The sequence below is a fragment of the Ambystoma mexicanum genome, chromosome 3p, assembly GCF_040938575.1.
Source record: "Ambystoma mexicanum isolate Mex_15411 chromosome 3p, UKY_AmexF1_1, whole genome shotgun sequence".
NCBI lineage: Eukaryota > Metazoa > Chordata > Amphibia > Caudata > Ambystomatidae > Ambystoma > Ambystoma mexicanum.
Genome location: NC_090925.1, coordinates 1,011,374,540 through 1,011,400,500, shown reverse-complemented (window position 1 = coordinate 1,011,400,500; position 25,961 = coordinate 1,011,374,540). Strand labels below are relative to the sequence as shown.

Sequence of the window (25,961 nt, the reverse complement as noted above, 5' to 3'; positions counted from 1 at the left end):
GAGCTATGCTCATCGTTTTCTCTGGAACCTTCCCCGATAGTGTACACATTTGCAAAAAGAAATGATTCTTCGAAATACCGATGAAGAATATATCCTCATCTAAAGGAAGAGCGACTTGGAAACCGGTCATGCTAACCTCGGAAGTGCTTGTTTCTAGGCAGAGGTTTTTCTTCCGGACGGCCGAACAGGCAAAGAGTACCAACACGTAACAAGCTTGGGAGATGAATTCTGTTGACTTCTGTTTTTCCATTAAATATAGAATCATCGCACAATTCCAAGATACCGAAGGAACAAGAACATCTGGTGGCCCCTAGGGACTTACAGACTAAAACACTAAAATGAACAGGCAATTCCTAGGGCACCCCTCGAGAGAATGACGGATAGCAGAGAGAGGGGTGTGATGAACAGGACAAGACCTGAAGTCTGCGAAGACGGGGTTGCAGGCAATAATAAACAGCTGACAGACCGGCAAAGGAAACTAGCTGGAATTAAGAATGGGAAGCAAGTTGTAGCCTTGTCACCTACAGATGAGGGTTTAATGGACGCTGACAAAGTTCCCCCCAAAAAAACATCAATTGACTCTGAGCTGATAGCAGCCTTAACTATAACTCTAACACTGTATATGAAGTTACATGGATCACTCAATAATCACATTAGGGACCAACCGACCTTAATAGCCATGCTCCATTCCAAATTGATATATATTGAAGGTTTTGTGACAGCCATTCAAACTAATATCTTACATAAGATAATTGACGCCATTATAAATGATGGAAACAAACGAAGCATAGAAGTGGAAAAAACGAATCAAACTAATATAAATCTGGATGAGGCTTTACTAGAAAGGTCTGTCGACGCTACAGCAGTGTCTGAACCTGTGACACAGAGACCTGTACACATTAATGAAAAGAAAAGCCAAGAGTTGAACTCAATGAAAAAACAAATGGCGAAAATCAGCTTCAAGAGGAAGGGTGATTGCACAAGAGGATGTCATTGAATCAGACAAAGGCCCTTTAACCAAGAGAAAGTATGGCATCTTTTCAAAATTAGGGCAGGTAGATTGAAAATCTAAATCCCCTAATACTAAAAGAGATCTGTTGAAAGCAGCTTTGTTGAAAGAAAAGAAACGCCAAACAACTCAAGCGGCTAGACCGGAATCACTGAATAGGCTAAAGGCTAATCAGGAAAGCCTCCACTTTGTCAAGGATTCAGGTCATGTAAGTTCTGATATCACACTGAGACAACAGTCGGATCTCATATGGGTAGAACCACACAAAGTAAGGGCCCAGTAAATTCTGACGAGGACTCCAAAACCGAAACCCTTCCGATAAGATCTCCCAGGCACAGACATATCTCGATCGTAGATCAGATCAATCCGGAGCGAACGATAAAGCAAAGATTTATCGTGAGATCGAAAACTCAAGAAAATGAAGGTGAGGGAGAATCAGAGGAAGTACCTATTGTGGAAAAATGAGGGTCTCTTAAACCAATAATGGTACAAAAAACGAGTAAGCAAAACTCCCATCGGCACATGCAGGAGGAAAAAAGGAAACAAGAATATATGGATTCCGATATGGATGATGAAGAACCGTGCTGTAAATTTGTACCATTCAATTTTAAAAAACTGCATAAAAAAAGGGCATTTATAACGATGGATGAAAAAAGAGAAGAGATAAACATCTCCAGAGAAGTAGAAAAGAAGATATACCTGCCGACCAAGACAAAAGGCTGATTCGAGACAGACGGTTTTCGGGTTCAAGACACAAAGATGCTAGTACACATCGTCTCTTGCTAAAGAGAGTTCTTAGAATAAAAGATGAATTGGTACTAAACCGAGCAAACAGCCTGCAACGGATGCATTGTATTCCCTCATTAAGGAACATTAAATCCACTGATCTCCATCTAATTGAATTTCCAGAGGAGAATAGATTGGAGAAAGTAATCATTTATGTTGCAACCATGGAAAAAAAGATCCAGATTATGAAAGCAGCGGGAAAATTGCTTGCCATTGGCTTTAGGTTTTGTACATATGACAATGAAGAATTATTAGAAGAGAAATCAAATAAGGGACAGAATAACAAAGTGAGATCATTAAAGAGAGATGGTCATCATGTGACAGAGGCTAAAAACCATAATGGGACCAACGAAATAAGTGGCAGAGACCAGGATATTGATGACTCCCTCCTGCAAATAACGGTGAAAAATAACAGAAAAATGAATGCTTCACCAGAAAGGAAAGTATAAGGGAAAAGGCTGGCCTCAGAAGAGAACTGGTCTTGGTTGGCTGGAACCTTAGCTGGCGAAAAAAAAGTACTTCATAGCCAGCCATATCTAAGGTAGTTGGGTCTTGCTTAAAACAAAGCAAGCTCATAACCTTAGCCTCATGGAACACGAGAGGCTTTTGTCATCTCTTCAGCCCTGGTGACCTACAGTTTGAGAACTTAATCCTGCTGTGAAGGGGTATAAGGGTCGTCCGACAGCGGATTTACTAATGGCGATAAAAAAAGAACATCAATAGTCAAGTGATTAAAGAATATCCATCTCCCTTGATTCAAGCGCTGCTGAATGAAACAGATACACTGATTCAGATGAGGAACCACTTACTGATTAATTTATACTGGAATCCTGCATAAAAAAAAGATGAAGATTTTGTAAAACTCATACTAAAAACGATGGATAAAGCAACCAAGTTAAGATCAGATGTGGAGTATCTCATCTGTAGCAATCTAAATATTCACTGCTTTAATGAAAAAGCCAGCATCATAAAGAACTGGTGTATAACTGCAAACCCACAAGTTTTGAGAGGTCTCTTCTGGAGAGAGGAGATGAAAGAGAAACATCAATATGGGCAATGGACATACACCGTGTGATGTTCCACCCGAGCTCACATGGAGAAGAGGAAAGGAGCAACAAACCATGGATTACCTATTTGCCTCAGAAAATCTGTTTGGGTTCCTAACTGGCCTGAAGATCAAGGAATCTGAAGAAAGCGATCACGACATATTGACTATGAGCATTCGCAATTGGCCTAATAACTCGATTGAGAGCTCCATTGACCTATATGCGGAGCAAGGAAGCAATAGAATTCGAATTGATCATGGAGCCAAAGAGAAGGCTCAGACAGACCATCATTTTGAGACCTTTCTGGCCACAAAGACTGGAACCTCAAAGGGAAGATTCAAGAAAAATCACAAATAATATATTGCAATAATAAGGAAAAAGAAGATATTGAGATCCGAAGTACTTCAAGCAAAAAAAAAAAAAACCCGCAAATGGACACCTGATTATTAAAAAACGAAAGCAACAGTATAGAAACTGGATGAAAAGACACAAATAGCTTCTCCACCAACGAGATGCTGAGGAGATGCTGCACATTGTTTCTACTAAAAACACCATGGGAATTTGGAGAATTATAAATGCTCTAAATAAGCCACAAAATTCCATGGTAGGGAATGGTGTACCAGCGAGCGATGGAAGAAGCATTTTGAAATACAGTTTAAATCAGATCAGGAGATGGAACAGGCTTTGCAGTATTCCAACATAGCTTGGTCCTTTCCAACAGAAGGAGAAGACATCAAATCATTGATAATGATGGCTAGTAATTCAAGGGCGCGAGGGCCCAATGGCCTGTCAAACTACAGGTTAAAAGAGGATCCCGAGGGGTAGGCCAACGTTATGTGTGACCTGTTTAATGAAATAAAAAAACACAAAGAGGATTCCAGCAACATGGACTTCATCAATCATTGTGCACATTTTTAAGAAGGGCGACAGCTCGGAACCGGCTAACTATAGCCCTGTTGCCCTTCTGGATGCAATGGGCAAGATCTTCAGAGCCTTAATTCTCAGTCATTAACATCTGGAGAAAGAATTCAGGCCACTATGACGAATGGCAGGCCAGCTTTGAGAAAGGCATACGAACAGCATTGAACCTCTTCATAATTAACCATATTAAAGCAGTCACAAAAGCCAACTCAGGGAGACGGGTATACCTGGCTTCAATTGACTTGGCCAAAGCGTTTGACTTGATTGAGAGACCGACATTATGGGAGAAATTGAAGATCTGGAATTGTCCCGAAGAATTGAGAGGTGTACTAACAATTCTACACTCAAATACCAGCATAAAAGTGAAATTAAATAAAAAAGGCCTTCTTACACATACAATAAGAACAAGAGGCCTTAAACAAGGGTGTGGACTGGGCTCCTACACTATTTAATCAGTACATTTCGGACATTCCAAGTGCCTTTGATAATATCAGAATCTTCCCACAGAGGCTGATGGGAGTAGCAGTAGGTCATCTGCTATATGCAGACGATCTAATACTGCTAGACCAGACAATCTGTCTGCAAAGACAACTTGATGCAACATCAAAATATCTGGATGAAAACGGATTAATTGATAATGCGTTAAAATCAAAAATCTTGTCATTTGGTGGGAAAATTGCATTTAAAAGCCTCTGAAAACAAGCTTGGCAATTGAAAGGAGAGAAAATTCCACAAGTGACTAACCTGATATACTTGGGTGTATGCATTAACAACAGCATTTCTGAAAGTTGTCCCAATAATCACATATGGGGCAGAAGCTACAACTCTCATTTCAAGGACCTTTGGCCAACACTGGAAGGTGCGTATTAGAGACAGGTGATGAGACTTCCAGCAACCATCCCCGTCGAGCTGAAACGAGAAGAGATGGGGCTAAAGTCACTTCTGGCATCTGTGCAGTAGAAAATGCTAGCCTTTTTTTCATAAATGCCTGACAGGCAATCTTGAAGGCGGCTTTAAAGTACTGAAGAAGGCACTGCAAGAAGATTCGAACAAAGTGTTAAAAAGCTGGAGAATGTCATGTCTGAAGGTTTTAGACGAATTAGGTGTGACGGAGGATACTTTCTTGATTTTCAAGGTTAAGACCAAAAGAGTGTTTTTGGACCAAGATTGGATCCCCCACTAGAGAGAAGGTAAGATCTCTAAAGTTGTATGGGCAAAAAGACCTGGCACACAAAGCAAGAGGAAACCTGCAGCAATATTTGAAAAGATTCCCTTGCTCTAAAAGCAGAATGGATATTATGAGATTCTGCATGAACCTACTGCCCACAAAAGAACTATTGGAAGAAGGAAAAGCTAAAATTTTGAGAGACTATACTTGTAGGCTATGTGAAGAGCAAAGAGAGACTTTATAAAACCTGACCTTGCAATGTCCCAATCTAATACAAGAGAGAACCAGATGGATGGGTACATTTTTTGCGCAAAATAGTACAAGATCGATAGAGGACTGGTGGACACTGCTTCCACAAGGAGAAAGACTCTCCTTAACACTAGACCTTTTGGCATACTTGAAAGAAGTATTTTTAAGATTACAGGAAAAGGCTACTAGCACATTACGGTAGGCACTTCCCACTATAGAACAAGAAAATCATTTGGGAAGGGTTGTGGGATGTATTGACCCACTCTGCTATACTATGCGGCCTTGCCCTGCTATCTATGGTGCAAGAAACAGCAAAAATGGCGGCAAAACTCTTGTGCGCGCCAAAAACTGCATTTTTCAACACACAAAAAGATGGCTGCACAACCTGCCACCCATGGTGCATATGTGATGGAACAGAGCACCTGCTGCAGAAAAAGTGCCAGTGGGCTACATGACAAGAAACACAGTGCAAAGCGAAAAGCAGCGCTTTGCAAGTGAAACTCCAAAATTTGCCTGTAAATGACATTTACTTTGCTGCTAAAACCCAAAAATGTTGGTACACAACACTCAAAATCTTGCTTGCCGCTAAAATTCATTTAACCTAAAGAAGCACTGTGAATGTACAAAGTCCTGAAAGGTTAATAGCAAAACATTTTTCAGCAAAACTGGATTGATCGCCTGTGAATGACGCTGCTGTCAAAAATGTGTGTGCAGTACCCTGGGCTACCTTCGAATGACAGTTCCTATCAGAAATCTGAGTGCAGCACAAATGGGCTCTCCTGGTTATGCTTTAAAGTTATCTAAACTAAAAGCCTGCCAGATTAGCAAATATAAAAGGATTGTTGCTGAAAGAAACACAGATCTCAGTTGTTTTTGATCCCACAGGTTTAAATTTAAGAAAGTAATGTATCTATGTCATCTGATGCAACAAGTTGTTTTCTGCTGGAGTTTGAGTCAAGAAATTAAGAATAAATTAGGGCGGCTGGGCCTGCCAGAAGTTGAAAAACAGGTTTTTCCACCCAAGGGGAGGGCATTGCTCTCAGCAGATACTCACTGGCATATGATAATTGTGGGGTAGGACAGACTTTTGGCTGCAGCCAGAGAGTGAAAAATGGCAGATCCTCCAGGCCAGGAAATGGACTGGAAAAGAGGTCGTAAACTTGGCTTGCAGAAGGTTCCCAAAGGTGGGGGCTACTCCTTGAGCTCCAGGGAGAGACAAAAGGCGGACCATTTGCTGCTAAGAACATATAATGAACAATTTTTAGAGACTCATATCCTGTTATCAGAAATGGTGAAAAATATAAAAAGGGCAGATTTGTTAGTCTAATTTTTGGCACTACATTTCAAAATGTGATGGAGCTGTGTAGCATATTCAGAACAGGAATGGCAATATGTGGTTTTATGGGAACTGTATTTATGCTAGAATTGTTAAACTGTGCACACACATTCCTATGGTAAACACACAATTGTGGAAATTTGGAGAACATTTGGAAAATGTTTTCATGGTGAAATGGACAAAATGCTGCAGAAAGGCAAAACAGGATCCCACAGCTGCGGGACTTTGAGGAACAGATACTCCATAATATATGCAATCCTTGTATGTAATTTTCATAGAGGTTACACATGTATAAATATGTATTTAGGACAAAATTCGATTTTGATACTAGTGGCTAGGGGAGGTTTCTAAGGATTGTAAAAGCCAAACCATAAATGTGACATCTGTCTTGGATCCAAATCACTCGAATGCAAGGCGGAGATGAGGCTCTGATCCAATCCCGGTCCACAGGGGCGAGTTTAGTTAAGCCGGCCCATACACCCATTTTTGTGATGTCATTTGAAAGGATAAATAGAGACATCTGACAACAAATTGACACTCACTCTTCTGATTCCAGCGAAGCATTCTGATCCAGCATTCAACATCCAGCATTCAACATCCTTCTAGATCCAGGTGCCAAGGACCTGGCCAAGCAGTAGCTGAACCATTTTCAGTTAGGCCTCAATCCTCAAACTAATCCTTACAACCCAGTGAAGCGCTGTGGTGTGAGAAAGCTTCCTGAAACTAGCATCCTGAAACTATCTTGCTTGCTTCCATAATGCTTGCCTGATGAACTCGCCATCCTGCTGATTTGAAATACCCAGAAACAAGAAGGGCAGATCCTGTGCAGTTCCGGTGACCGGCCTAGCTGATCCAGTCCCATACCTGATGTGCCGTCTTTCCTTGATAGAACCAATCCATTGACCAGAACCGTGACTGTCCAAAAATCTTAAATCCCAGTGGATTGTGAGTATTAATAGGACGCCAGAGAACTATTGTATACCTTGCATTATCTTGTTCCATTCTGTTCTATGAACTATCCCTACTTTCCAAACCAGTAACAGTGTCAATATCTTTTGTGCTATCTTATTCTGTCTAGTTGCTAAAGCGCCATTTCATTGTCATCTTTATTGTGTAACTCTGATCCATAAATCCCACTTTGAGTGTTTGGACTTGTACCGCCGGGGAAGGTGATGGGGATCTATTCCTGAAGTCATCAATCAGTCTCAGAGCTTACTTCGTCCCGACTTGGTTGCCTAGCCTGAACGCTCTAGTCTTGAGTAAAAGCATAAGCCATATTTTCTGATTCAAAACTGAAGTCCTTGCCAAATTCATGCCTTTATTTTCGAAAAACATATCTCACTAAAACCTCCATAACTGCCTCAGTTTTTAACATAGAAACAAAATTTCAACTCCCACTTGTACCTAACATCCTCATCTACATCTACAACTCAAAATGCGCGAAAACCCGTTATATCACAAATCGCATAAGTAAAGGTTTGCCGCAGATTTACATTTCGAAAGGTTTTACACGTGTGAATTACCTTTAAATGATTTCCCACTTTCCTTTTGATTAAATCATTGCTTTTGCTTGCTTGCTTGCAAAGCAGCTCCCGTAGAATTTTATAATAATTTAAGCATTTCTGAACATATTTACAGGCCGATTCATGGAATTAATGTGCGCGTGCGAAAACGTGCGATTCGCAGTGAAATAGCGAAAATCGCAGTGCAAGTGCGATTATCGCACAGAAAACATTGCACTTCAATTCATGGAAGTCCGTGCACGCGCAAAATGTGGGAGGTGCGCTGAAAGAGTGCGCGGCGCACGCTGGCGCACAGGTCATCGAACGCCGTGCGATAAGGCCACAGCGAATTCGCACATAGCGCGGCACACATAACAAAAGTAGGCGTAACACGGGGCGTCACACGGAGAATGGGGAACAACTCGTGAAAATCTTGGGCGTCACGGGGGAAGTACAGGAGGCAAGTGCGCAGAACGCCCACACGCTCGCCTACAACACGTATTCATGGAATCGAATAGGGAAAAACAGCGCACGGCCAAAGACGCGCACAGGCCCATACATGTCCGCCACACGAAAGCAGGCGGTAGCGTGCCTGCGCAGGAAAAAAATGTGCGCCAAAGTTCTACACGCGCGAGAAGGCCCACACGCGATCGGGCCTGGGGGAGCGTGTGCGTGTATCTCAGAGGTGCGCGAGAAGTTTCACACGCGATCGGGCCTGGGGGAACGTGTGCGTGTATTTCAGAGGTGCGCGAGAAGTTTCACACGCAATTGGCCTGGGCGCGTGTATTTCAGAGGTGCGCGAGAAGTTCCACACGCGATCGGGCCTGGGGGAGCATGTGCGTGTATTTCAGAGGTGCGCGAGAAGTTCCACACGCGATCGGGCCTGGGGCGCGTGTATTTCAGGGGTGCGCGAGAAGTTCCACACGCGATTGGCCTGTGTACACGATTCCATTGGACCAAAGGCCCTGACAGCGCAGGCGCGTCTGACGTGACACGCACGGGCGTGTCCCTGTACCCGGGGGAATGTTACAAGACCAAAAACTGCAGTGTCAGCCCGCGTAATTTGAGGATAGTGCCTCAGAGCGTATACGCGGAAGTGACGTTGGACGTGTGGTGCGGTTTAAAAGGTGCGTGTAGTACGTCATTTCCTTGTACGTGCTTCCCGTGGAGAGCGAGTGGGTGAAATCTGTACTTCTTGTCGGTTCACACGCGATTTACTTCACAGCGTTTCTAGTTCGTACTCCCTGTTACCTATGTCAGTATTTTTCTGATTTTCTCTTCGACCTGTTTCCTCAAACAGCGTTGACTTCTCCTTTTGTCCTGTCTCCTCAGACAGTGTACAATTCTTCTTTTGGCGGGGGTGTTGCCAACGAGCACACGCGTGTATTTTTCACGCTCTTTTCCCAGGCAGACGGTGAGGCGCGCACGTATTTACCAACTGTGCTAGCCCCGTGTGTAGCGTACCCCTTCAGAGGTCATTGTAGGCTGCGTGTGACACACATACGTTCATTTTTGTGTTTCTGGGTGCCACAGAGTAGTGCAGGTTCCTTTTCCCACGCACGTGGTCTACGAGGGGTCGCGTGCACGTCATTTTCTGTTTTAGGGGTGCCTGTGCGTTGCGTGACCCGTCATCTTTCCCCAGGGGTTCCATACAGCCTTGCTAGAGCACTTGGGTAAGAATTCCATCTAGTACCCTACCCCTTCGACCCCCAATTGCCCAGGACAATTGTCCACTGCAACTCCCATATGCACAACTCCATCAGTGCCATGGCTGGGAGGCGAGCAAGTGGTAAGGGTGGCAAAGGTGGCCGAGCCTCAAGAGGTGGGCGTGGTGGGCGCGGTAGGGGACGTGGCCAGGATTTGCAGACTCCCCCTAGCCCCCCACGTGTGGAGGACCAGTCAGGGCCACACATCCCCCCCCATGGTTGAGGGAAACGTGGCTAACACCATCCCTGCTCAGCCCTTGTTGGACCGGCCCGTTGTGGCACCTGACCTAGCACAGGGTGACTCCCAGGCTGACTTCCAGGTCGCCAAGTCTAGGCCACGGGTGGCGGCGCAAGCCAGTGTCACCAGGCCACGTGGAACAGGGGCAGCCATGTCATCTGCTGCCCTGAGTAGGCGGGGTGGGGAGGCTGCAGGGGCAGCTGCAGCTCCGTCCACCCCAGCTCTGACTCTCCCAGCAAGGACAGTGTTGGTCCCGGTACATCAGACTGAGGTTCCCCCTGCCATCATCACACTTCAGCTAATGCCTGCAGAAAGTCATGTGGTCAGTGTGTCATTGCACACTACTACTACACAGTCCACCGGTGCTCCTGCCTCTAGTGTCCAGAGCGGCGTAGGGCACTCCGGATCCCCACCACCCACAAAAAGAAAGAGGAAGAGTGCTCGTCCAGTACAGGCTGATGACCCCGACACGGCTACACGGTCCGGCACGCCAAGGAAGCCTAGCTTCAATGATGCCGAACTGGATGCACTTGTGCAGTATGTGTCCGAACCTGACGCCGAAATGTTGGTCACTTCAGGGTGTAGGATTACACCTGCTCGACGTCAGGCACACTGGCAGTCCATCGCGGACAGCATAAGTGCCCTTGGGTTTATGAGGCGCACAGCTGTTGAGTGCTACAAGCGCTGGAACGACCTTAAGCGTAGGGCAAAGAAAAAGCTGGCCTCAAGTCATGCCGCAACTCTGGTGACTGGAGGTGGGTCTCCACAAAAGGACATAGAACTCACTCTACATGAGCATGTTGCTGGGACCTACGTCACAGAGGAGCAGATCCAAGGGGGGGGAGAACTGCCAGATTACGAGGCATTGTCCGGTGAGTGCACATGCATGTGTGTGTGATCCATGTGTATGTTGTTTGTGGGAGGGGTTCTGGTTGAGTGCCAGGTCAGGGTGTGTGTGCCTGAGTGTTTTGGGCCACCGATGTGCTTCATCCAATGCATTCAGGATTTGGGTATTACAGTATCCCTTCTGGCCACAGTAGGCGTTTTGCACTACATCGCGCCAGTTGCCCTTGAAGTGGCATCTTGCTACAACATTGTTCCGTATTTAGCTGTGTTCATTCAGGCTGATTGTAGAAATTCACCTGGTTCTACTGCGCATCACTCTGCCCTATTGTCACATATATGACATGCCTATGGTACATGCCATCTGTGTGATGGCATGTGTCATGTATGTGTATTGGACATGCCACTCACAGGCCAATGTGTGATGGCACTGCTAGCCAGCATGCAGCTGATGTGTTGCTCTCCCATCTTGGTGTCATCAGTGTCTGACATTTTCCTCCCCTTCAACTCATGGACAGTGCATGCATGGGAGGGTTACAGTCATGTGGGACATGTGTAAATCAAGTACTGGTACTGTAGCTTGTCTGGCCTAATAGCGTGCCATGGTGCTAATGCCTGTTTCCATTTTTTGTCTTTCATGTTTTTGCAGAGGATGACGCACCTGATGCTGTTGAGGGAGAGGAGATGGTGCAGGCCCAGGAGGGATCTGAAGCACGACCAGGCACCAGTGGGGGACGTGGTTTGGTGGTGGGGGAGAACCCTCTCTTGCTGCAGGCCATACTGTCCAGGGGTGTCCCTGGCTGCACCTCCCCAGAACTCTTTTCAGGTGTTGATTCGGATGAGGCCTATGTGGATTCGCAGGTATATGTTCATGGAAGGGATACTGTTCTGTCCGACCAACCTGCACCAGGGGTAGAGCCCACTATGGGGATGCCAGTGTTGGTAGGTGCGCCTGTGGTGGTTATGGATGCAGGGCCACAATCCGCAACATCTGATCCTGTTCCTGGGCCAGCAGTTCAGAGGGGAAATGCAGTCCTGAAGCCTCAGGCAGTGCCGACACAGAAAGGCGCAGTTCGCCTTGCCCCAGACAGGTGTGGTGCCCGCCAACGCGGTGGCCGTCCGCCACCGGGCAATACCGCATGAGAGCAATCCATTTACGGTATGGCCAACCAACAGGCAGGATCATCAGAAATGATTGCTCAAGCCATGGAGAGGGTGGCCACTTCCATTGTCCCCCCAGAAAGGCAGATGGAGCTACTACAGCAGGCAACAGACTCCATTTGCCAATCAGTCAGGCAGGACATGTTGGCGTCCAACAGGGACAGACAGGCGGCCCTGGACAATCTGAGGGAATCAATTTCTATAGATGCCCAGGGACAGAGGGAAGCCCTGAGGGGAGAGGTCCGGCACCTCAGGCAGACTCTTGTGGACCTTGAGGCTTACACTGTCACCAGGACGGAACAGCTGCTGGAGCGCGTCACCCGTACGCTCTCAGCAGAGATGCAAGCAACTCGGGCGGAGGTCCGGGCAACACGTCGGGTATTGCATGGGGATCTCCGCACCATATCCCTCCAGAACGAGGCCTTCCACACCCGCATACTTGCTGCCATGGAGGACCAAACTTGGGCTTTGCGTGGGCTGCCTCCCATAGCACCACCACCTCCTGTGGCAGCAGCAGCAGAGGTTGAGGAGAGCGAATCCAGCAGTGAATCTCCCACTATTTAGTAGCCGTGCAGGTCATGAGCCCATGGAGGTGTTTTTTTTTCCGCAACATTCACGCAGGTGGCTGTTGGTGGGCACCCTGTCCTCGGACCTCCCCCACACCCCCTGGCCCACACATGGCAATTTTTGATTTTTGATTTTCTGTTGCAGTGTGTTGCCTTGTGTGGCTCCCGTGGGCATCCACTGTATTCCGGCTGGGCACATGCCGGCTTGTCCTGAGTTTGGGTTAGATGCTTGGGTTCGTGAGACACACACCCCTCCTGCTTCCCGTTTCCATGGGCTTGCAAAGGGTGTGCCCAAGTGACAGTGATTTACACAGTGACGTTGGACTCCCACGACATGTGTGGGCAGTCTGTAGTCAATGCTGTGTATACATTCCTAGTGCATATTGTTGTTGTTGTATTGTGCACTGCATGGTGTATTGATGTGTGCTTGTGCATCCCCCTAATTTGCAGGTTCATTCCTCATGTCTTCACAAGGCCGTCCACTTTGGAGATGGAGCTCATGTTGTGAGCAGTGGACTTCCAGATGTGCGTGGCAACAACACTGTACAGTTGGAGGTGGTGGATGTGCTGGCATTCTCATGTTGTAAGACTACGTATCCTTTGCCTTAGTACTGTCATGTTTATGCTATGTCGATTGTTTTGTGGTAAGTATTTGGTCATGTGTGTTGTTGTTTCTACATTTATGTGGGCATATTGTGTGTGGCCAGTTTCCATTAGGGACACTGTACTTTGTGACACGTGTCATGTTTGGGGGATGACTTTGTTTGCTCTCACATGGCATGTCATGCCATGGTGTGTTGGATGGCGGTGCTGGGGAAGGGTTGGGTGACATGGCACTGTTGTCATGTTGTGTCTTGCAAGGGGTTAATGATTTTAGCAGCATAGAAGTGTGTCTTTTGAACACAGCATTGGTGGTGTTTGTGTAGGTAGGGAAGCACACAATGGAACACTTCCAGATGTACAATCTCAGGCTGGTATGGTTGTGACAGTTGACTGTCCATTGACACATCATAATTGTCAGTTACAATCATCATTGATTGTCAGCTGGTATGTGCCAGGGCTGTGTGCACTCCAAAGGGGTGTGATTTTATGTGAAGTAATTAGCCACGAGCTGCGTACGGGCTGCCTCACCCCATGCCCTTTCCCCTCCCATGCGCAGTGGGCTTGCATGTGGTTGTTGATGTGGGGGCACCACCATGTCCACGGCCAGGCCCCGGCGTGTTGCAACGTTGTCCGCCAGAACGGTCAATGGAGCGGAAGCGTGACTTGAGCACTCCGAATGTGCGCTCCACGATGCCCCGGGTTGCAATGTGGGCTGTGTTGTATCTTACCTGGGGTGGCGTGGTGGGGTTCAGAATTGGCGTCATCATGTGGGTGCTGAGAGGGTAGGCTCTGTCCCCTGGGGAGGTGGTGATGGGTATCATTAGTGGGGTTGTGACTTTACTTAGTATCTGACATGCATGCATGCGCAGTGGCATTTATACTCACCGAGCAGCCATGTATCGCCATGCCACCCAGCTTCTATGTCCCGGTTTAGGGTAGACATTCTGTAGATGAAACTGTCGTGGGTGGAGCCTGGATAGTTGGCGTATACTGAGGTGATGATTCCCTTGGCATCGCATACTACCTGGGCGTTGATGGAATGCCAGTGCTTGCAGTTTCTATAGATGTTCTCAGTTGCCCTGGGGGGACGTAGAGCCACATGGGTGCAATCAATGGCACCTAGCACTTTGGGGAATTGTGCCACCCTGTAGAAATCCTGGGCAACAGCCTGCCTTTCTGCAGGTGTTCTGGGCAGGTATATGTGCCTGCGGACTGATGGGCGTGCAGTGATGATGGCCAAGACCTGGTGTAGGCAGCGTGACTGCGTGGCCTGTGACATCCCCCCCACTATGGCACTTGTCCGCTGAAATGATCCAGTGGCCAGGAAGTGCAGTACATTGAGGACCTTCTCCAGGGGGCTGAGTGCTTGGGAGCACAGGGTGGTTGATGTGAGGTCATCCTCCCACTCACTGACCAGGTCGAGTATTATGTGAGGTGGAAACCTGTACCTCCCATACACATGGTCATCAGGCATCCCAAAAAGGCTGGTTCTGGGTGTAAAAATTCTGGCCCGGACTCTCCTCCTCCTCCTCCTGCGGTATCCCACGGCCACTGCTGCTAGGAACGGTATGTTCATCCTGGCGTCTGAGCTTGTTTGTGTGCACTTTTATGCTGTGTGGGTGGACGTACGCCTACTTCCTGCTGGCGTACGTGTTTCCGGATTGGCCACGTTCGATTCCATGAATACGTGTTGTAGGCGAGCGTGTAAAACTTCCCGCGCAGCCCTGGAATACCCGCACCCCGCTCCCCGAGGCCCGATCGCGTGTAAAACCACCCGCGAGCCCCTGAAATACACGTACCCCGCTCCCCCAGGCCCGATCGCGTGTGAGACTTCTCACGCACCCCTGAAATACACGCAAGCGCTCCCCCAGGCCCGATCGCGTGTGAGACTTCTCGCGCACCCCTGAAATACACGCACACGCTCGCCCAGGCACGATCGCGTGTGAGACTTCTCGCGCACCCCTGAAATACACGTACCCCGCTCCCCGAGGCCCGATCGCATGTGGAACTTCTCGCGCACCCCTGAAATACACGCACACGCTCCCCCAGGCACGATCGCGTGTGAGACTTCTCGCGCACCCCTGAAATACACGCACACGCTCCCCCAGGCCCGATCGCGTGTGAGACTTCTCGCGCACCCCTGAAATACACGTACCCCGCTCCCCCAGGCCCGATCGCGTGTGGAACTTCTCGCGCACCTCTGAAATACACGCACACGCTCCCCCAGGCCCGATCGCGTGTGGAACTTCTCGCGCACCTCTGAACTACACGCGCCCAGGCCAATCGCGTGTGGGACTTCTCGCGCACCCCGGGATACACGCACACGCTCCCCCTGGCCCGATCGCGTGTGGTACTTCTCGCGCACCTCTGAAATACACGCGCCCAGGCCATTCGCGTGTGAAACTTCTCGCGCACGAGTGTTCCCGACACCCGTAATACTCATTCCCCCATTTTGCGTTTGCAGTTTGCCAGTCCGGTAAACTGGTACAGGGTTGGCGCAGCCCTTTGCGATGGTTTTGCGATCTTGATGGCTTTTCCTTGCGCGAGGGCGTTCTTGGGGGCGTAACAGGCGCTGCTGCAGGGTCGCTGCGCCACGTCTGCTTTTGGAAGCGAGAATCCATGAATACACTGTGCGCGGAAATTGATTTTATCGCACGCGGCTGGCGCAGACATTCGCACGGGCACGCTGTGCGCCAGCCGCGTGCAACACTTTTGTGAGGAATTACATGAATCGGCCTGTTAGTGTTTTTGCTCAGCCAATTTCAAAGCCATCCTGACACTTGAAAAGTCAAATCCGTTTTTCTCCTGTGTTTAAAGGGGGAAGGTGGGAGTGATATTCTGTTAGGTCTGTGTTATTCCTGAGTACCTGCTCTCTCCTCACATCTATTTAAATTGCCTATTGGTGGGTTGAGGGATGTCGCATGTCCATGGGATGCCCCATTGGTGATTGTTGTTACCTTTTAAAAATATATTGTGATTCTAAATAAATAAAAAAATAATTACCTTTACAACTAGTCTGATTCCTGGTTCAGTGTAACCTGGGGGGTATTTTGAGAAGGGTGTGATATGAGTGCTGTATCATTCAGAATATTGAACTTATAGATAAAAATAAATAAGGGTTTAATTTGCGCACTACATGCTGGGCAAGACTTGGGTGTGTGCCTGATGGAAATCACTAACAGGGTTATAAGAAAGAAATCTCATGGTGTTGGTCTTCCTGTATGTGCATTTTATCAATGTCTATCCTGCGCTGGGACGAATTATTGAACATTTTTTTTTTTTTTTTGTCTTTTCTTGTTTTTCTTTTCTGGCTTTTGCCAATTTTTGTTTGTTTTTCTTTTTTCTTTGTCTTTTGATGTGTTTCCCTCTCTTCTCTTTGTTCTCCCTTTTGTTTGAGATAGTTTTTTGCGGTTTTTCTTGTGATAAAAACTAGGTTTTTAATTGTAAAACCAAATGCTAATAAAACATTTAAAAAAACAAGCATAATCCTAGCCTCCGGTCTTGACATACAATCAGAGCTCAGGGGGTCTTTATTTTATTAATGACACAGAGGTGAGCATTATTCCCACCCTTGATACGCTGGGTGGTGTAATGTTTATTGGTATAACACATGTGCATGCATTGGAAGTTTATTGGTGTATCCCGACCCTAAAGGTGTGACTTTGTTCTTGCCTTGTAGGGGATGACCAGAAAAATGTATGAGATTTCATGCGGAGCCGGATGAAGGGCATCTGCTTTTCGTTCAGGAATGTATGCGGTGGATGCTCTGGTGTTGGCAGAGCGGTGGTTCGGTTCCTGTTTTCTTTGGAGTTGCTACTGTATGCAGCGTTGAATGTCTTCTCAAGAGTGGGGCGTTCGTTCGTAGTCAGAAGAATGAGGAAGGGACCGAGGCAGGATGTGGGTCATAGGAGAAGCTGAGCCATAATTGGTGGACTTTTGTGCTTTCAGGACTACAGTGAACAAGGGATTTATGGGGGTTTGTAGTCCTGTGAGTGTTTATTTTGTTTCATGGAAGAAAAAATGACATTTTAAGTTTTGAAAAGCTGCTGATGAGTGGAATTTAAGAAAGTTGCATAATGCTTGCCTTCGTGTTTTTAATAGAATCAAGACTCCTCTGAGCTGTAAGCCTGGATAATCTTCATTGTGCAGCCGCAATGGAGAAAGCACGGCTACAAGTTCTCATTAATCTAAAATGAGGAACTTGAAGCAAACACTTTTCTTGAGACCTTAAACACCTACCCCGAACATTACGTAGACATTTCAACTGCAGATACTCTGCACCTTGCCCATAAAAAGCTCCATGCATCTGGCAGCCAAATTCTGCAAGAGTTGTAGACGATGTAGCAAATATTTAGGCTGCGCAAGGTAAAGTGAGTTGCAATAATCAATTCTGCTCAACACCAAAACCGCCACCACCACCAGGGCATAAAATGCCTCCAGGAGGAAAGGCATGTTTTTCCTCAGAATTCTAAAATGGAAGTATGCCAACTGGCAGACAGCGCTGATATGAGCCTCCGTTGAAAGCGAAGAGGCAATCTTGACCACACAATCCTTAACCACAGACACAGGGGCAGGAAGGGTACCAAAACGAGGATGACCAGAGAGAAGAGGAAGGAGATCCTAGCACTAAGATTTCTGTATTGTCACCGTTCAGCTTCAGCCAGTTGTGGCCCATCCAGCAGCCAACGGCCTCCAAACAACCCCTAAACAGATGGATAACTAGGATCCCTCAGATTAAGCAGAACAATAATCTCAGTGTAATCCGCATTTGAGTAGCAGCGGAAACTGGGGGAGTGGATAAGGTTGACAAGAGGCTGAATATGGGTATTCAACAGAAAGGGAGACAAATCGTATCCCTAAGGAAAACCACAGGTGAGAGTTTCAGAACAAGAAAAAGAAGCAAGGGAACGAATTTGACATCTACCAGACAGTAAACCAGGCAAGTACCAGGGCCGAGAGGGCCTGTGCGTTGGATAGGCGGGCTAGTAACATGTGATGATCAATGGTGTCAAAGGCAGCTGACAGATCTAACAAAATCAAGCCGCCCCCTTAGACTTGGTACGCCATCCGTGCCAGGGCTGTCCACAGGACACTTTCAGTACCCCGGCCAGGTCCGAACCCGGACTGAAAAGGATTGAAGAAAAAAGAATTTCCAAGGCAAGAGCTCAGTAGTGGAGAGATAAGAGACTCCAAAAGTTTCATAAGATAAGACAGAGGGGTCGGGTCCGTGGGGTCAAGAGCCAGCTTCTTCAATAGAGGTACAACCAGCCCCTGCTTAAGAACAGCCAAAACTAGGCATTCTGCCTGAGCAACCTAAAAATACACCAAGAATACAAAATTCCTCCAATACTGGGCAAAGGTTGTACACTTCCAATATTCATAAAATGATTTAAAAAAATGAAGCAACACATTTTAAAAGAAGTTTATATTTTATGAATTAAAATCCTTCTAATGAGAGCAGTAGCAGCAGCAGCAGCTTTTCCTCTTGTGAAAAAAGCACTGGGTTTACTCTGGAGTGACTCAGCAGCATTTTGCCACGACATAGGGGTGCGCATGTAATAAAATCCATCTAAAAGAAGCATTGCATTGATGCTGGAAACCCTGGCTTTATTACTGTAATAATTTATAAAAAAGTGGTATTATCTTTCTACAGTCCTAAAGGAATTATGCCCTAAATATTACCTTATACCAATGGAAAATGGTGTATGGTGCATGCCAACAGAGCGAGTGAGGCAGGGGCTCAAAATAACTGAAGACCCACCTCTTCAAGGAGTCTCTCTCCCATCTCAACACCTAGGCCATCATGTCGTCCGTCATGTCACCTGACTCACTAGAATGCATCGCCCCTCTCTTCCCTGCCACCTGGTTCAGCTGTACCCCTGCCCCGCTGTATATCTGTTCTGTGCTTACCACTGAAAAGCACTCTGTTACGCATCTGTAATGTTGTACACCTCTGTAAAGCGCTCTATTATTTATCTGTATTGGTGTATACCTCTGTAAAGCGCTCAAATGTTGCTCCTCGAAGCTAGTTCAGCGCTCAAATACAATAATAATAATCATAATAATAATCATAATAATAATAAATAATAAAGGGGCAAATGTGAGCGGGAGGGCCATGCCACTCACAGTACTCACTTGCTGGACCAGGGGGCTCGCCCCTTCCTGCCGACACTGGGCAATGACGTGGCGCTCACAGCAAGTGTGGCAGACTATTGTGGGCTTGCGGTGGTGCCGCAGCCGAAAAGGTCGGCAAGGACAACATCGCCTCCTCCTCGTTGATCCCTTAGTGGTGCGATGTCCGAATCCCGCTCAACGCTGGAATTTTTAGGCTGCTCTCTGTTCCTGCCGTATCGCTGCACTACCACCGCCTTTGGTCTTTCAGGCCGGGAGAAGAAGAAGTTGCGCATTCAAACATGCATCCCAAAAAGGACTTTTCACCTGTGAGAAGGCGAAAGACTTAAAAAAAGGCTGCTAGGTCCTGCCAGGTAGTTGCTATGAAAGCTATCGTAATTAAATAAATAAAGATAGTAGCCTCGAACAATGGGAAAATCCCATAGAGAAATATTTGCGGTTGAATATAAAAAGTAGTATCCACTGCCACCAGCCAAAACTCCATCAGGGGGGACGGAGACGTGCCCCCTCGACTAACAGACCCCAGGGCAATCGAATTGCCCCGGCCAGTACGTCCACAATATGATGGTTTGTACTGGTTCTGTTCAGAATTCAAGACTAGTAAAGTCAATGGTGACTTTACATGCCCTGGGAGACAGTAGTCAGTCCCAGGGTATGGAGTCTATACTGAGGGGTCACTATGACACCCCTGTGTTACTGCACTGAGGGTGCTGTGTAACACACATCACAAAAACACATGAAGCCCTATGGTGTAAAAGACCCCATAGCCCATTAAACACATCTAGAGTCAAAGGAATACAATCAAATCATGGCCAAGAGTGAGGGTAAAAGAGTCTCACTCTTGGCAGGAGAAAAAAATAAACCCCAAAAATCCAGCAAAGCTGCTGGGGGACTCACTAGGTTAGGAAATTCAGCCTAAACAGAGAATTCTCCCTAACAAAGACAGTGCAAGCACTGACGGGGAAGGTAGATGGTCCCAAAATGTCCAAAGCAGTAGACTGGGCGAAGGATAACTCGCTGTACTTCCACGGGGCAAATGATGGAACTTGCAAGCAAAAAACACAGTCCTTGTGATGTCGCTGAGAAGAATGGCTGAGAAGATGAACTGAACTGAAGGAACAGCAGCGGCAACCAGGAGCTGGTACCCCGGCTCAGTGGACCACAGATAGAGAAACCACAGGAAAAACTGGGACCCAAGGAATCCAAGGGCGAGCAGGGACCCAAGGGAAAACTGGAATCCAAGGGGAGAGCAGGGACCCTAGGGAAGGCTGGAACCCAAGAGAGAGCGGGACCCAAGAGGGTACTGGAATCCAGGAAGGACTGAGGCCCAAGGGGGATCTGGAACCCAAAGGGAAGCAAAGGACCAGAAAAGGCTGACCCCGTGGGTGGAAGGGGTCCTAATGGATAACACAGCACAGGTAAGGCACAGGACAGGGGGCCTGGCAGGACACAAGGCAACGGGGAACCCGGACCCAGGAAGAAGGTAACAGGATCAGAACCATCCAAGGAAGAAGCGCAGCGGCGAGTCAGGAACAAACCACGTTAAGACGCGATTCGTTCCTGCACTTGAGCGCAATAAGACGCTCTCAGCACGAAACCGAGGCTTGGGACGCATGCCGAGCCGCGCATGCACCGTCGCCCCTCAACAGCAGAACGAGGCTTGACACGCAAGCCTACGCTGCTGATGCCTGTTCTCCCCGGCATGCGCCCATGTCTCTTAGTAACGAGCATGGACGACCGCCAGGGAACCACCCTCCTAGCCAGCCGGAACCTAGGATACAACTGCCAGGGTCTGGATCGTCTGCCGGCAAATCCTGTGGTAGGTACCCTAACACCATGACCCCCCACAGAAAGACCTGGAGCACCCGGCTTCCAGGGATAACGGGAATAGAATTCTTGCACCAAGCGAGGAGCATGGACATTATCCACTGGTTCCCAAGTACGATCACAGGCGGGATAGCCTTTCCAATCAACCAGGTACTGTAACCGACCCCGATGATAACGGGAATCACAAATCTCTTGGACCTCAAACTCAGGGACTCTGTCAATTGAAATGGCAGCAGGTCGCGACAGGAACGACCATAGGGGTCAGACAAATGGGGTTGGTGCTACTTCAGCTAAGGTGAGATGGGACACCCAGTCAGATTGAGAAGCATTGATGAAGAGGCGTAAATATTGTTCCATGGTTTGATTCGTCCTTTGGGTCTGTCCGTTGGTTTGTGGGTGATAACCCAAACTTAGAGCCCGAGGATACCTAAGTGTTGGCAAAGTTGACTCCAGAAGGATGAAAAACTGAGAACCTCGATCTGATATTGTCTTCTCCGGTAAGCCATGCAGACGAAAGATGTTAAGTAGGAAGGATTGTGCCTTCTGGATAGCTGTGGGAACTCTCACAAAGGGAACAAAATGAGCCATCTTGGTAAAACAGTCCACCACCACCATGATACAGGTGTGACCATCAGAAGGTGGAAGGTCAACTACAAAGTGTGTGGGAATGGTGTACCAAGGATATGGTGGTTCTTCTGTAGGTTGCAACAAGCCGATGGGTTTCTTACGTGGATTCTTGACTTGAGCACAAACAGGACAGCACTGCACGTAACGCTTGACTTGTGTGGCCCATCCCAGCCACAAGAATTGTCGTGCAATAAGTTCTTGGGTAGATCAGATGCCACGGTGACCACCTATTCTGGAATCATGGAAAACCTGTAAAATGATCCTCGTAGGCAAGTATAATCTGCTCCGGTAAAAAAGCAATCCATCCTTCTCTCTCACTAGAGGATGTTTCATCAATACAGATCTTCTAGGATCAGCTAAGGTTTCCTGTGCTACTCTCTGTAGATAAGGTACGAGAGCCAGGAGGAAATGCTTCGGGGCTAAGAGAGGCTGATCCCGCCCCTCATGCTTGATATCGTCCTCCAAGGAATGGGATAAAGCATCCGCTTTCACATTTCTAGAGCTGGGAACGTAAGTGATGTTGAAATCAAAGTGGGGGAAAAAAAAAGCCCACCGACCCTGTTGAGAGGTTCTGCACTGAAGAGAACGCAGAAATTGTAGGTTACGATGATCCGTGCAAACCTCCACAGGAAACCGGCCCCCTAGAAGATGGTGTCGCCACTCCTCAAAGGCTGTCTTGATGGCTAGAAGCTCCTTCTCGATAATCGGATAGTTCAGTTCACTAGAGGTGAGTTTTCTGGAATAAGCAGCCACCGGAAAGTCCATTTCCATCTTTGGGTCATACTGCAACAAAACCCCCCCAACTGCGAAATCAGAAGCGTCTGCTTCCACTATGTAAGGCTTGTCGTCCTGTGGATGAAGTATAGGAGAAGTACTAAAAGCCTTCTTTAGTTGTTTAAAGGAGACTACAGCTTCTGGTCCCCAAACAAAGGGTTTCTTGATACTAGTCAAACAGGATAAAGGGGCTGTCAACCGGGAAAAAGATGGAATAAAGCGACGATAGAAATTGATGAAACCAAGGAAACGTTGGAGACCGCAGATCTTTAGGAGGTTTCCATTCCAGACTAGCGCGAATCTTAGCGGGATCCATATGTACTGATTACATAACCCAAAAATTCAATATGTTCTTGATGAAAAAGACATTTCTCAGCTTTGGCATATAAATTATTTTGCTGCAATCGTCGGAGAACCTCCTTTACATGGACAATATGTTCTCTTAGGTCTTTGGAGAACACTAGGATATCATCTAAATAAACCCAGACAGATAACCCAATGAGATCCACAAAAATATTATCCATGAGACGCTGGAAGACGAAAGGGGCGTTGCACAAGCCAAACGGCATAACTCGATATTCACAGTGTCCTGAAGATGTCTTGAATGCCGTCTTCCATTCATCACCAGGCTTTATGCGCACCAAATGATAAGCCCCCCGCGGGTCGAACTTGGTGAATATCCGGGCGTTATCTAAGGACTCCATAATAGTTCGTATTAGAGGTAGTGGATATCTATCTTTCCTGGTTATGTCATTCAATTGCCTGTAGTCAACACATGGACGTAAGGTACCCTCTGTTCTAACTCGATGGGTCAGACTTGATGGTCGTGCAGTTATGTAATGCCTCCGTCCCCAAGTACCGCTCGAGCAGGAAAAAATTACTGCCCTAGCAATCCTTGAGGCCACAGGTGGGGAGTGTCGTCGTCAGCCTGGTACCGGGAACGCCTGAAGGACCCCTGAGTGCTGTAAGGCAAAGGGTTATAATCAAGGAAACACCCAAAAGGCAACTGGCAGAGGGAGCAAACAAGGTACAGTGACACCCGCCTTACCTAAAGGATGGTAGCATAGGTAGGAGACCTACACAAACAGCAGGGGACACCAACAGCAGGCTGGGATGATATAGTTGGCACTCCGTAAACACCTGGGTGAAGCAAGAACTTCATCTGTGGCAAAACTTGAAGCAATCCGAGGTTGCAGAAACAGAGGGGCAATCCAGAGCCAAGTCCAGAGTTCAAACAGAGGTCAAGATGATCCGGGGGGGTCAGAGAGCACACCAAAGTCCAAGGGTAATCCGAAAGCAAGTCCAAGTAAAACATTCCAAGGTCGAGGCAAGGAAAGTAACAAGATGCAGTAAGTAACGCCTGGCAGTCCTCTGGAGAAGTAGCTGTGAAGCGACGTGTTGTATTTGCCGGCTTCTTTTGAAGCTGCGAGCGGAGTCACGTGACGCATCACGTGACTGCTCGCACGCGTTACGCGGAGAGCAACGCGGCCAGCGATTGGTGCTGCCGGCGCTTCCTGGTATGCTGGCGTCGCCGGGTGTGGAGGAGGCGCCATGGCAACCGCCACCGCAGAAAAGGGCGAAAAGAGGCGGGTCTGCCCACCATGGTATCCTGCCTGCCGTGCCTCCCCTGCTGATGTGGGTGGAAAACATGATGGCGAGAGGCGCCAGGTAGGGGTGACGAGTGTGAGGGAGAAAGTGGGAGAGGGGGTGAGTGCGGGGGTGTGACACCCTCCTTCTTCTTGACAAAAAATAAGGGAAATCCTGCAAGCGAATTGGAAGGAGTAATATATCCTTTCTGGAGACAGTCCTCAAGATACTCCTGTAATACCTCCTTCTCCTGTGTAGTTAGAGAATACACCTTGTCATTTGGTATCACTGAATCGGGTAGCAAATCATTAGAACAATCAAAGGTTCTGTGAGGTGGCAACGGGATGTCCTTGGGTTCAGCTTAAACCCCTTGGAACTCCAAATACCCATATGGTATTGTAGTTACTGCGTAAAGACAAGACGTAACACTTCCATCTGTTTGGGTGGAGACGGACACAGTCATGGAAGAGACCTCAGTACCACAACACTCCTGTACACAACGGTCGGAACAGAACATTAAAGTCCGAGTGACCCAATTGATGTTCGGATTATGGTGTAATAACCATGATAATCCCAAAATGATAGGGTACAAAGGCGTCTTGATGACATCCAAAGATATCTGTTCCTGATGTCCCTCAATCTGTAACTTTAATGCCCCAGTATCTTGATGGACAGGGCCAGAAGACAAAGGTGTCCCATCTATTACCTCCACCATTGTCGCACAATTTTTTTCTAGCAGAGTAATCCCATTCCTCATGGCAAAGTCGACATCAATGTAATTGCCAGAAGCGCCGCAATCCAACAGCCCCCAACATCTCACTGGCTTCTTTTCCTGGCCACGATACCTTGCCATAAGAACCGCTGGTTGCATAGGTTGTTGGACTGATCTAGGATCCGGAAGGACTGAAGAAGACGAAAGGCCCATCGTTGCCTTCCCAACACACGACAGGCCATTTAGTTTTCCGACTTTCGAAGTGGCCGCAGAGGGCAGGTACTGAGGTAATGACCCAAGGCCCCACAATACAGACACAGCCGGAGATCTCTTCTTCGTTTCCTCTCATAAAGAGCCCTTTATGAGAGGAAACGGCCCCTGATTGCTCCCAATTTCATAGGTTCAGTAGTTGTCTCCGAAGGACCCAACGCTCTGACTGGTGCAGGTAAAAACCTAGGGATTGTTCTCTCCTGACGACGTCTCTCACTCCGTCTCTCAGCCAGTCTATGGTCGATTCGCAACACTTGTTCTTGAAGAGATTGCAGAGAATTGGGTTCAGGGATATGAAGCAACTCGTCCTTGTATTCCTCCCACAGTCCTCGTCGGAAAAGGGTCTTTTGAGCGACTTCCGGCCATTGGGAATCTGTGGCCAATTGACGAAAATGGCTGATGTAAGTAATTATGTCACTTGATCCCTGTCTTAAATCCATGAGCTGATTCTGAGCCATCGCAGCGAGATTAGGTGACTGAAATACTTCTAGAAAAGCCTTCTCGAAAGCAACAAAATCCTCCAGGATCGGACTCTTAGCTACCACTAAAGGTGTTGCCCAAGCCAACGCATTACCAGTCAAATTTCCCAAAATGTAGTATCCTATTTTGGCTTTATCCTGGTTGAAGTGCGTTGGGCGACACAGAAAATGGATCCTGCAGTGATTACAAAACTCAGCTACTCTCCGAGGTTCTCCATCAAATTTTACCGGACTGGTTTGAGCCATCACGGTTTCAGCTGAAGTACTTGAACCGGCTCCTTGTGCCACCATATGACGTAAGGTGAGATTTTCTTGATGCAAAGCCGTCATCTCGGTGTGCAACTCCCTGATCTCATTCTTTAATTCCTGGACGTCCTCCATCTCTGTATCCGAACCGGTTGGTAGGTGTCTTAATCTGT

General features: G+C 47.5%; 1 protein-coding gene across 3 annotated transcripts in view; it reads right to left on the bottom strand.

The window, feature by feature from the left end:
- IFT52 (intraflagellar transport 52) overlaps positions 1 to 25,961 on the bottom strand; it is a 770,870-nt gene that overhangs the window by 163,164 nt on the left and 581,745 nt on the right. For 2 of the 3 annotated variants that reach the window (XM_069652339.1, XM_069652340.1), the window contains exon 10: positions 4,507 to 4,671. The exons of the other annotated variant lie outside the window; for it this stretch is intronic. In XM_069652339.1, the coding sequence (XP_069508440.1) occupies positions 4,507 to 4,671 (165 nt within the window). The remainder of the gene's footprint in view (positions 1 to 4,506; positions 4,672 to 25,961) is intronic. 3 annotated transcript variants of the gene reach the window in all.